We start from the raw sequence: 12,245 nt of genomic DNA, 5'->3' as shown, positions 1-12,245 counted from the left end.
TTTACCCACGGTATAATTATTGCTTAATCTACCATCTACAATGCTTACGGCTTTATATATGTCTATGGTTACGACACTAAAAGCATGGATGCAAATACAGAAAAAACAGGTGGCTCGCAAAATTATTTAAAAATAATCAATTTCTTTTTAAAATTTCAAACTTGAATAACTGGGTTATTTTGGACTTGTTTGGAAAATGGTAAAGAGAAAATATGTTTCTTTTATCGAGATCTACCAGCTCTGAAAATATTTGCACTTAGTTTAGACTCACCCTGTAGGGTAATATCGGGCTTTTGATAAATGTCTACCGTTGATTGAGCCACGATTTTTTTGTCTGCCCTTTTGTATACGGCTTTTTAAATAAATAAACATGACATTCCACCAATCGGCATGCATGTATGCGATGATTTTTTTTGTCAAAATTTCATGCCACTTTCGCGTTGTCTGCCGGCATCTTAGCCACGAGAAAAATGTCTGCCAACTATTTTCCACGTTTCTTAATAATAAATAAAAGCTGTTTTCGTAATTATAACTCGTGTATCTTATAATATTTTTAGTGTCAAAATTTCACCCTTTCGATTGGCCGCCACCGCTTTAAGCCCCGGAATCGCGCTGGCAGACATGACTATTTCATAATGGCTACACAAAAAGATACTTCACAAGAAAAATTAGCCATGTAACGATGATAAGGTTTTTTATGTAGCCAGCTCTCTGTCTGTTAGTAGTTTATTCATGAATATCTTGTACTTCTACTTTCTAACTTACCTAAGTTTGAATCGAACTGCGACAAATTTTGATTCGAGCTTCTCGTGTTTCGAATAGGAGAACGACTTCTTGATATTTTCGTTTCATGGTACTCCTTTCTTTCAACGGTCGACATGCTTCTTGTTCTAAATCTAATCCTATTCTAAAGCAATCTGAAACGAGACTATCATAATATAAATATAGAAAAAGTAATATTATGAAATCTACTACTAATCAAACGTATTCTTCTAACACGACAGTCTGTTGCATCGTCAATTTGAACATAAAAAATGTGTTTGAAACTTTTTAAAGAACTCCTTAAAATTAACATTTTGGTACGAATTCCTTTTGAAGTTATGAAAGAAGAAAATAAGAAATTAATTGGAAAATTAATTCGGTCCTGATCCACATTCAGATTCAATTTTTTAATGTCAAACTGATGTTATTGTTGCCAAAAATAATTTTAAGATTCATTTTTTTAATGTCATATTTACTTTATACGTGCCAAACATAATTTGTAAATATGAATTATACATACTGAAGAAAAAAATAGTTTAGTGGTATTATGGAAAAAATGATCTACAGGCTGTAAAGGATTTATTTTCTGTACATTTTTCAAATAGGACAGAACAGTTATTAAAGACTGTAAATATAAAAGGAAGAACTATCATTTTCGAAATGAGTTCCAAACTTACGTTTTTGTAAATGGGACACCCTGTATATATATAATTTTTTAAATTTTAGTTGCCGTGTTTATGAGGTTTCTAAAAAATATAATATAATCTATACATATTTTCTTAGACAAGGTAAAAAATGCAATATGTAACTTTTTAACGGTTTAAATTAAGTAATTACAATCAACTAATTTATTCGACGTCAAATTTTGGTTATTGGCTATTTCACGCTAGTTTCTGTGTACAAAATTATTGCAGAAATGCATCAAAAATGTCAACAAATCGGATCGACAGTTGTGTTATCTAAAAGTTGCACAAGTTCATTTTCAGTGTAATTTATTGAGATAATACGATGGAAAGCAAAATTATTTGGTTAAATTAAATAAAGGGCTCAACTTTCGTTTACTTGAAATCTGTTAGGTAAGAAATATTTGTTTTTTAGTATTTGAATGCCTATTCGAATAGTATGTAATAAAAAAAATTCTGCGGAAATGCACCCTTTTCGAGTTTTTCAATTTTAGAATCGCTAAAATCAGGACTACTTTCGTTTAGCTGAAATCGGTTATATAAGGAAGAATTAGTATTTCGAAGCCTTTTTGAATAGTATGCCACAAATTTTCTGCGGAAATGCATCATTTTCAGTTTTTCAACTTTAGAATCGCTGAAATCAGTTATCTAAGAAATACTTTATTTAGTACTTGGAAGGCCTTTCCAAATAGAAGGTCACAAAAATTTTTGAACAAAAATGCATAATTTTAATTTTTTCAGCTTTAGAATAGCTGAAATCAGTTACAGGAAAACACGTTTCTGTTTTTCATTCTAGAAATGTTTCTAAACATAGACTCGCAAAAAAAATTCTTGCAGAAGTGTACCATTTTCATTTATTGATAAAATATTGTAATATTATTGATGTAATATAGCAAGATTTGAAGTCGGGAGGCAAATAAAATAAAAAATAATAATATGCAGGATGTCCCATTTAGAAAAACATAGGTTTGGCTGATATTTCAAAAATGACTGCTCCCAGCGAAAAACTAGTTACGTCACAGAATTCAACAACGTGCAAAACTGACGTATCAGTTTTCACCTTACGATACGCAAGTTATAAGAACCAAGATAAAGAAAAGTAAAAAATGCAACAATTTCTAATTCGCCCTGTATTTCAGGAACTAAGAGGGCTAGGACAATGTAAAAACCGCATCTTTGTACCTCTACTCATAAAGGAGAAATCCTGCAAAACACACGAAAATGGGATACCCTGTACAAATTACCATAAAATATATGAAATGTCGAAAGGAGAAAAATTCTCGCGATATTTACTCTAACAAGACGATACCTAGCTTTTCTACGAACCGAGTATGAAAGCTTTGACGTCACGTAGTTTATACAAATCTTCCAACGCAAGTCCGGTAGTTGAATAACAACACTAAACATTCCTCAAACACGATGAACGGATGAAAACGGCACACATCAATCACTACTACAACGAAATCCGAACCGTACGGGATACTAGATATGAGGAGAAAACACTATACAGAAATAATATTCGACAGGCGATTTTGGGTTAAGGTTGGTGTGAGTAGCATTAATAAAAGAGCTGACGGAGAGTACGTAAAATCGTGGGCGTCTTCGCCGGCCTTTTATGGGCACAACCTTGACCGCGGCCAGCCTTGGTGCACTGTTTACCAAGGAATTAATGATGCGGAGAGTGCAGCCCAGAGAGTAGGTTGTTTAAAGGGAATCGTAAGAGAATTAAGGACGCCCATCATAATGTCACGGTTAGTATGCATTTGTGGGGAAAAAAACGGCAAATTGTTAGATATGTTTAATAAAAAATACAAATAAAGATACTGAACCTACTTCTCTCGGCTTTGTCAAATTTCATGATCATAATTAATACTTTACACAATTTAAAAACCGGACAAGTGCGAGTCGGACTCGCCCCCCGAGGGTTCTACAAAGTCCTAGAGACATATTATTACAGTTGAGGGTTGGAACCTTTGGTGTTATACAGCAAAATAAAAACACTAAATCACCACACCAGTTTATAAACTGAGTTTATAATCATCTGCTGATGATGCTAACATGGTTAGCAAAATGCGCGTCCAGTGTAAAAGTAAAAGTGTTTTGGTGTATTGTGGTGATTTAGTGTTTTTATTTTGCGACATATTATAAATAGTTCGGGAACCGATCAGTCTAGCAGTTTTTCCAACTTTTCCCGAAATTCAGTGTCCAAAACCTATAATTACTTATAAGAAATTGTAGTTATACTAACATTAATGGAAATCCTCTAATAAGGGGAAGGAGACACAAACCTCACAATCTTGTATATTTTTTTTATTTAAAAAAAAATGTTTTTTTTTCCTTGTTAAATAAGGGGACTTATTTAACTATTTAACAAGGGGAGGGGGCTCCCTTATTTACCAAAGAAAAAAAAATAAAATAAAATAAAGGATTAATAAAGGATTTTCATGAATTAATATGAACTCACGCGGGGCAATGAACGTTTATTAAGCTTGTGCCAATGAAGCCCTTTCATACTATACCTACTTCACATAACATGGTTAACTCAATTCGAAATTTGCACCACCCCCGTTCTCTCCTGTAGAAATTAGTAAAAGTTCAAAAAAAATTACACCCATACAATTATGGCCGCGCATACCGGTGCTTAACATCGATGATCGATTACGTACTCTAAATAAAGACTATATTTTTTATGATTCAATTACAAATGTATTGTTTTCAAATTTTTTCCACTATGCGTATACCGTCCACTACACCGTCTATGCGTATAATAATAATTAAGGGTTATTTAATAGAATGATTGTTATACTTTAAGGCACAAATAACATGTTTTACTCACCAACAGTACATCTTAATTTTAAAAATATTAATAGCTTTTATATCTTTATATTTATAAACATTACTTAACCTATTACACTTAATAACTATGTTATAGACAATAAAAATAATCAAAATTGTATCTTAGAAATTTTGAAGTAATAATCTTATCTCACTTTTTTTAATCTTAAAGAAGGATTAGAATTGTTTAAAAAAATGGAGAACAGAATTGATATATCGCATGGACGAATCGCATCGACGAACCACATCATCCACGTACAATGCACGGATCAGAGCATAGTGAATACGCAGCGCATCACTATTCGCCGATGCGGTTCGTCAATGCGGCGATTCGGCGAAATGTCGGGGTTTTTGGGCGAACCATCAAAAGAAATATCAGAAACACAACAGACGAATTTCCAAACTAACGAACCGCATCGACGAACCGCATCAACGAATAGTGAGTTTGGGGCTTATTTGAGGCTTTACTCTTCAATATCTCCATGACAGTATCCTAGATCATAATTTAACTAAAATAAGGTCTCACCCTTATTAAAATAAGGGTAATTATTAAAATTAAAATAAGGGCGAGAGGTAGAATATGGTAATATAAAGTTGTACCTATTTAATAACTACATAACAATATATTAGATAAACCTATATCTGATTTTTTTTTTAACTTTACTATTTTATAGAAGGGGAACCATATGTTTGAAGATATTTTAGTCAATACAAGAGGTATTATAATCGCATCTATAAAATTAATAAATCTTTACGGAATAGTATTTACATTTAAATATTGTACGGAATAGGTTTTCATATTAAATTTATAGTCATATTGTTTTATTGCGAATTATTTGACAATTATGTATTACATTTTAATAGTGTATAAATCTGAAAAAATCTGCTATTTGATAAGATAAATTTAAGCAACAAATCATTTAGGCTTCATACCAATTAATTGGCCTTATAACCCAATTACTTAGGCTCGGTCATTTTTAAAAATAGACCTTTTTCATTTGGTGCTGCAACCCTGACCTCCTAAATAACTGCAAGTGGCAGACCTGAGACAGGAGATTTATTTAAAGAAAACAAACATAAAAGTTAAAAGACGCAGAAACTTGACTAATAAATATCCATTTCAGTAAATATCTAAAAAAGCTTTTTATACAGGGTGGTCCGAACTGTATTCCGGAAACTTTGGCAGAATATTCTGCATATAAAAATAAGTAAAAAAGTCCCTATAAATGTATATCCTAAAATTCTTAGTTTCGGATTCTTATTTCGATTTTTTTCAAATAATTTCTGAAGTGACGTCAATATTTAGATAAAAATTGGTGTCTGGGAGTTTTTTGACACGAGAAATTTGATTTCGATGTCAATATGACTCCTATTTGTAGAGGGCGCCACCTACATGTGTTTTAACCGTTCTGAAGAGTAATAACTTTTTGTCCGTACCTGTATAAAACTACAGAGTAAAAATATATACATTCACTACGTTTTTTACGTAAAAAGGTCTCTAGATAAAAATTACTACAAGTAATGGTTCTCGGGATATTTGGAATCGAAATTATCAATACCTATCATCATTGACACAAATTAAACATGTTGACTAAATAATTATTAGATTGAAATCATTTATTTATTTAAAAAATATCGAAATAAATATGAAACTTCTACACCCTGTATCTTCGAAACTAAGCATTTTAAGACATACATTTAGACGAAGTTTTTTATTTATTTTTAACTGCAGAATATACTACCGAAGTTTTCGGAATACAGTTCGGACCACCCTGTATGCAATAGGATTTTCTTAATCAGAATTATTGAGAATGAATATTATATTAATATTTTATATAAAAAAGTAAAAGTTCTAAAATGCTTAATAAATACCGGGTGCATCTCAAAAGTGGCTCACCCCCTATAAGTTTTTTATTTTTTCAGATAAAAAACGAGATTTGGTATGTTAGTATATGACATAAATTAGGATTGGTTGACGTATTCAATTGTTTTTGGTCACTTCCTGTTTCACCGGAAATGACTACAACTTTCGATTTTTAAATGGCACCCTCGGTATTTTTTATTTTATTCGATAGAAAATGACATTCTAAATAGACTGACATATCATATGTTAACTTTTGACATTCTCGCTTAATAAAAAATCGTATTTTAAAATTCAATCTAGAGTGCTATGGCTATGTTAAAAACGCTAATTCTTAATCAGGGAGCCTTGGAAAAATAGATTTGATCGTCTAATGTTTTTAGTGTCTTTAAAATGGCCCGTTAAAAAATGCTCAAATCGTATCTTTAATCATATCTCAATTTTTTCAAATGGAACGAGGGTGGCTCATTAGCATATTTGGAAAAAGCATTTTTTTACGAATAATTTGATACCACACACTTGGTATTTCGAGTCAAATTTTCGTTACGAACCGCAAGTTATAATGTCAAATAAACCATATGCGAAAATGTCAAAAGTTGACATATGATATGTCATTCTATTCAGAATTTTATTTTTTATCCAGTAAAGTAAAAAAAATACCGAGGGCGCCATTTAAACATCCAAAGTTGTAGACATTTTCGGTGAAACAGGAAGTGACCGAAAACAATTGAATACGTCAATCAATCCTAATTTATGTCATATACTAACATACCAAATCTGGTTTTTTTATCTGAAAAAATAAAAAAGTTATAGGGGTGAGCCACTTTTGAGACGCACCCGGTATAGTACTCCATATTTTGATTGAGTTTTTTAAACATGCACATTTATAAAAGTTCTACATCCAAAACATAGAAACAAAATTTAATTGAACATATGTCAAATTGTACTATACGATCGAAAAAAACGACGTCAAAGACGGCTGAGGAATGATAGTCGATGATAATTTTTGCGATGTTAAGCCCTAGACATCATTACTGGCCCGGATTTTTTTAATGGCGCTTACTGCCAGTTTGCCTTAAGAAGGTTGTAATTTATTTTTATATTGAATAAAAAAATCTTAAAGGGTGTAGTTTAGAATGCGAGAAAAAAATAATTTTTAGAAAGAGATTTCTGTGTCTGGAAACGTTCTATCGTTGATTGAAGAAATAAGAAGATGCGCAACCTTATAGGCGATTTCGTGGCACAAAACCTGTCCGGGATGTAGCTGGCGTTACCATCAGCCTGTCCGAGATTTAGTTTAGCTCTGCGCCGCTGCGCGCTGATAGTCAGATAAAGAATACTGTACCGTAGTTCTGCTTTCAGTCGACAGAGTGGTTGCTGGAGACGGTCGGTGTTGCCAGAACTACTGATAAATCCGTAGATTTACGGCTTTTTGGTATAGTACGTTAATAATTCGCATTTTCTATCATTAAATGAGTTAATATAATATTATAGGATAAACAAAGATCGGCGTCAGAGTTGGCTTGGAAACGAAGATCGCTGTTATCCCATATGTAAAATATTATGATAAATGTCAATAATTGTCGTTTCTAAGCCACCTAAACGATTTTTTTCAGCACCTATCAGACATATTCAGCACCTATAAAAGAATTTTTATTTTTGTTGTTTATTCTATGTTTAACACGAATACATTTTCAATACATAAACGCGGATTTTTCATCCAAAGATATTTTCTTCAAACTTATTATTAGATTTTAATATGGCAACACTGTCGCTTTCAGTTCCACACCCTTTTCGATATGCCCTCGCTGGCCGAATTAGAAAAAATAAGTGTTTTAAGCATAGGTCGCAGAAGGATTGGTGTCTCCACCGTACAGCACTTGAGACGTAAGGGGAAATCAAATCAGCCTTGTTAAAATACGAATTAGCCCATTAGTTAGCGTATCTTCCTAATTCTCTCGATCAGCGGTTCTATTCTTTTTTGATCTTTATAAAATTAGTTTTAATTGTTGACAAGTGAGATTGACCTTACCAAAATTATCATTGACTGTCATTCTCCGGCGGTCTTTGACGCTGTTTTTTTTATCGTGCGGTATAATTTATTAATCAGTTTAATATTTTGTAATTCTACAATTCAAATCTATTAAATTTTAGTAAATAATTTATTACATAAAAAAAATAATCACTTAAAATATTTAAAATGTTATTAATAAAAAAATATAATGTTCAACAAACTAATATCAATATCCTTCTAAAATAATATTAGGTCTATTAGATTAGTATTTCAAAAGCAATTTAATCGATTAGGAAAAAAAATGAGCTGAGCTTAAGAGTGCGTTAAATTAACAAATTTCAAAAGTATGTTTCAGATACTCCTTGGTACTTATATAACATTTTTTATGCCTAAATCAATATTGACTTAGAATATGGGCATAACATATTTTGGCCTAATATATATAAAGTCTGATTTTGATAGTGAATAGTACCATTTATCAGTTGGTCCAAAGAACAATAACAGTATGAACTCTTTCTCGGTATGATTTTCTTCTAAATTATGAGAGATTCACATTCAATTAACCCGAATGTATTTTGTTCTATTATTTTTCAGGTTTACTTCTTGGCATTTGTGGCCGTGGCTGCAGCGTACGAGCACCATGTAAGTTTCTGCTTTTTTATTTTAATATTAATGCAGGGTGCTACTTAATAAATAGCTACGAACAAATTCAGGTTGTCATTGCTTAGTAATAAAATTTTTTCATACAAAATTGTTCAATCTGCGGTTTCCTTTTAAAAGTATGTAAAGGGTGAACCAAAATCGCAAATATACCATTTCAATTTTAATTTGCATAAACACGTTATTAGGAGAAAAGGATTAAATTCAAATCATATTATTTATACTATTACCACAGATTATGTGTTATCTGTGCTATTACCTACTAGCGTTTTAACATGAAAACTATATATATATATATATATATATATATATATATATATATATATATATATATATATATATATATATATATATATATATATATATATATATATATATTCGGACAAACAATCTTGTATAAAAAAGGCATATTATAATAGACCGACTCCGATCACTGCCATTTTGTATGTCAAATTATATTGGGTTAGGGCTATAAAAAATGTCCAAAAAATTTTTCAAAAAATTTCGAATTTTCCAAATTTTTTTTCGCGACAAAATTCTCATAGGCATTTCTAAGGTTGAACTATACTACCAGTAAAATACTTGCACTTATTTATGGGACACGCTGTATAGTTAGTATTTTTAGTAATTTAATGCAAATGAAACTTATTAGTTATAAGAATATTTTTTGTCTGACGATTTTTTTTTTATTTTTGAATATATTATACTGAATCAGCATTTCTTTCTTTAAAATTTTATGCAATAGTCGGAAACACACTATTTATAAAAAATTAAAACAATAATTTTGAACAAATAAGTTATTTCTTACGTCATATTGTCATATAAAGGTGAAAAAATGCAAGACCGCAAGATTCGCAAAATCAACAAAAATCTTTTTTCTATTCCCCCCCAATTAATTAAAACAATTTCAAATTACAATACAATAGACTTTGAGGTCTTTATCGAAATAGGCTATAAATATAACGTTTGCCAAAAATTGGGCTTATGAGGTTTTCCAAGTAAGGTATCATATTTCTAAATGAAGCTTGCCTTTTTCTGCCTTTCTCTTGTGAGTTTTTTTAGGATAATTAGAGTACGCCAATATCCAATCCAATTAACACCACAAAAGGGTTGCGACAAGGATGCAGCTTATTTCCACTGATCTTCAACGCTTACGTCGAAGTAGCCCTTAGGGAATGGAAGACGAAATGTCAAGGTATGGGAATACCCATTGAGGACAACACACTATTTACCCTGAGCTTTGCAGACATCAGGTCGTGATTGCGCAGGACTCATACGACCTAGAGTTCATGACTAAGAGGCTTTATCAAGAATACAACAAATGGGGACTTCAGGTTAGTCTAAAGAAGACCGAATACTTAGCTGTCAATTCCAACGCTTGTTTTGAAGTCTTCATTAATGATAACGTCCAGATTCAACAAGTAGACAAATTTAAATACCTGGGTGCTACTATCAACAACGAGGGTTTGGGCAAAGTAGAAATACAAACCCGAATTCAGAAGAGCAAACAAGTTATTGGATGTCTTAACAGCCTCTGATGGGACCGAAACTTGTTTGCAACAACTAAAAAGAGACTTGGAAGAACATTGGTGGAGTCAGTTCTTTGCTATGGTTCAGAGCTATGGACTCTGAGTGCATACGCGAGCGCAAAATCAAGTTGTTGAAATGGACTACCTTAGAAGAAGTGCAGGTATATCTAGGATGGAAAAAAGACAAACATCGAAGTCAGGCGTATCATGAATGCATCGGAGGAGACAGTACTGGATCGAATCGAAAATCCAGCTTAAAATGGTTTGGACATGTTCTGCGTATGCCGGAGAACAGGAGGCCAAAAAGAGTTTTTCAATGGGCTCCCCAGGGCAGAAGAAAGAGAGGTAGACCTAGAAAATCCTGGAACGGAACAGTTACAGGAAGCAATGGAAGCTCGTAACCTAGAAGCTGATGACGCTCTAAATCGAGATGTGTGGCGTAGAGTAACGGGAAGGCAGCAATAGGCTGTAGTTGGAAATGAGTATTAAATACTTAAACCAAATCCCGTTTATATATATATATATATATATATATATATATATATATATATATATATATATATATATATATATATATATATATATATATATATATATATATATATATATATATATATATATATATTATATATATATATATATATATATATAATAAAACACTTTTGTGGAGCCGATCGGCCCAATATTTGATATTGCATAGCCTTAGGCTATACGCTGACATGCGATTTTTAATCGGCCGACTATTTAGTTGCATATATGTAACCAATATATTCCTATGGAGCTGCGTTCACATGCAATCAGATAGTCGGCTGATCGGCTCCATAAGTACATTCACTTTTGCAATTAAATAGTCGGCCGACTAAAAATTACAGGTTAACGCGTAGGCTTATTGTTTCGAATTTCCCTTTGCAGTATCCAAACTATTTAAAACTGTAGGTCAGGGAATTCAAAGTGTCTTGTTTTTCAAATTAATATATTTTTTAGAAAGTATTCGATAATTGTTGAGTGGTATATTATAAAAGGTTCAATTTATTCAGTTTGCTGAATGCGTATACAATCACTACTTTTTACGAATAATACATGAACTTTAAAATTTCCCACGAATATGGGTTTAAATTTCCCTTTTCTCTCTGGATCTTGCAATTTCCCACGAATCGGGAAATTTTCCACGAGTAGGCATCACTGTGTGGAAATTTTATACTGGTCTGTCTTGGCCTTAGCCTTGCAGATCAAACACTAGTCTTGGTCTAGGTCTTACCATTTATGCAAGACCAAGAGCAAGACCGCAAGAGCAAGACCAGTCTCGCTCATCAATACTACTTCTTACAAAATAAAATACATTTTTAACGCTTATATCATAAATAGCTTATATCATATCTATAGTTTTAGTTCTGATCTTACTCCCATATTTTATATTTTTATTAAAAAATAATTATCTATTTGGACTGATTTGACAGATTTTATTTAGCCAAGTTTCAGTTATTAGCCAAGAGAAGTCACATGAGAACAAAGCTTCATCACTGTATGACTGAAACGCAAATGCTAATGTTCCCTGATTTCTATTTTTATTTTGATTTTTATAGGTCCCCCATTATCATTTCGAATATGGCGTTCACGACCCTCACACTCACGACGTCAAAGACCAGTTCGAGCACCGTAACCACGATGATGTCAAAGGGGGCTACTCCTTCCACGAAGCCGACGGTACTAAAAGGATCGTGGAATATACTTCTGGACCTCACACCGGTTTCCAAGCGGTGGTACGCCGTGTAGGACATGCCCAACATCCAGCACATTACGGTAAACACAGCCATGGAGGTGTTGGTGGTACCAGCTATGTGGGAGTAACCCACTGGGGACATGGATCGGGTAGATAAAAAGAATGCTAAAGATGAATATCC

At 32.4% G+C, this 12,245-nt stretch overlaps 2 protein-coding genes across 7 annotated transcripts in view; one reads left to right on the top strand and one right to left on the bottom strand.

The window, feature by feature from the left end:
• The window catches only part of LOC115877151, a 57,322-nt gene that overhangs the window by 23,136 nt on the left and 21,941 nt on the right, over positions 1 to 12,245 (bottom strand). Inside the window, exons 1-2 of one of the 5 annotated variants that reach the window (XM_030893307.1) lie at positions 2,755 to 3,006; positions 766 to 917 (exon numbers count right to left, since the gene is read on the bottom strand). In XM_030893307.1, the coding sequence (XP_030749167.1) occupies positions 766 to 880 (115 nt within the window). In that variant the 5' untranslated portion in view covers positions 881 to 917; positions 2,755 to 3,006. Of the gene's footprint in view, positions 1 to 765; positions 929 to 2,627; positions 2,651 to 2,754; positions 3,007 to 12,245 lie in introns of those variants that run through there. The other 4 variants (XM_030893306.1, XM_030893308.1, XM_030893304.1 and 1 more) reach the window with 4 other exon arrangements.
• Positions 935 to 12,244, top strand: LOC115877152 (cuticle protein 19-like). 2 transcript variants are annotated; one of them, XR_004049292.1, is made up of 3 exons: positions 935 to 1,838; positions 8,750 to 8,797; positions 11,928 to 12,008. XR_004049292.1 is itself a non-coding variant. In XM_030893309.1 (2 exons), exons 1-2 carry the CDS (start codon positions 8,696 to 8,698, stop codon positions 12,219 to 12,221), a joined length of 396 nt encoding a protein of 131 aa, XP_030749169.1. In that variant the 5' UTR covers positions 8,611 to 8,695; the 3' UTR covers positions 12,222 to 12,244. The 2 variants fall into 2 exon arrangements, 1 of the variants encoding a protein (XP_030749169.1); XM_030893309.1 differs by lacking the exon at positions 935 to 1,838 and having other exon boundaries at positions 8,611 to 8,797; positions 11,928 to 12,244.

This window comes from Sitophilus oryzae, unplaced genomic scaffold (assembly GCF_002938485.1).
Source record: "Sitophilus oryzae breed Bouriz unplaced genomic scaffold, Soryzae_2.0 scaffold_1442_pilon_pilon, whole genome shotgun sequence".
NCBI classification, from domain to species: Eukaryota; Metazoa; Arthropoda; class Insecta; order Coleoptera; family Curculionidae; genus Sitophilus; species Sitophilus oryzae.
Note: the sequence above shows the minus strand (reverse complement) of the source record. Positions and strands in the feature narration are given on the sequence as shown.

What these genes read in the sequence shown, in the direction of transcription:
- LOC115877152 (XM_030893309.1), top strand. Translation starts at nt 8,696, where the DNA reads ATGAGAGATTCACATTCAATTAACCCGAATGTATTTTGTTCTATTATT. An exon ending in CTGCAGCGTACGAGCACCAT is followed by an intron (nt 8,798 to 11,927) that starts GTAAGTTTCTGC and finishes TGATTTTTATAG; the next exon opens with GTCCCCCATTATCATTTCGA.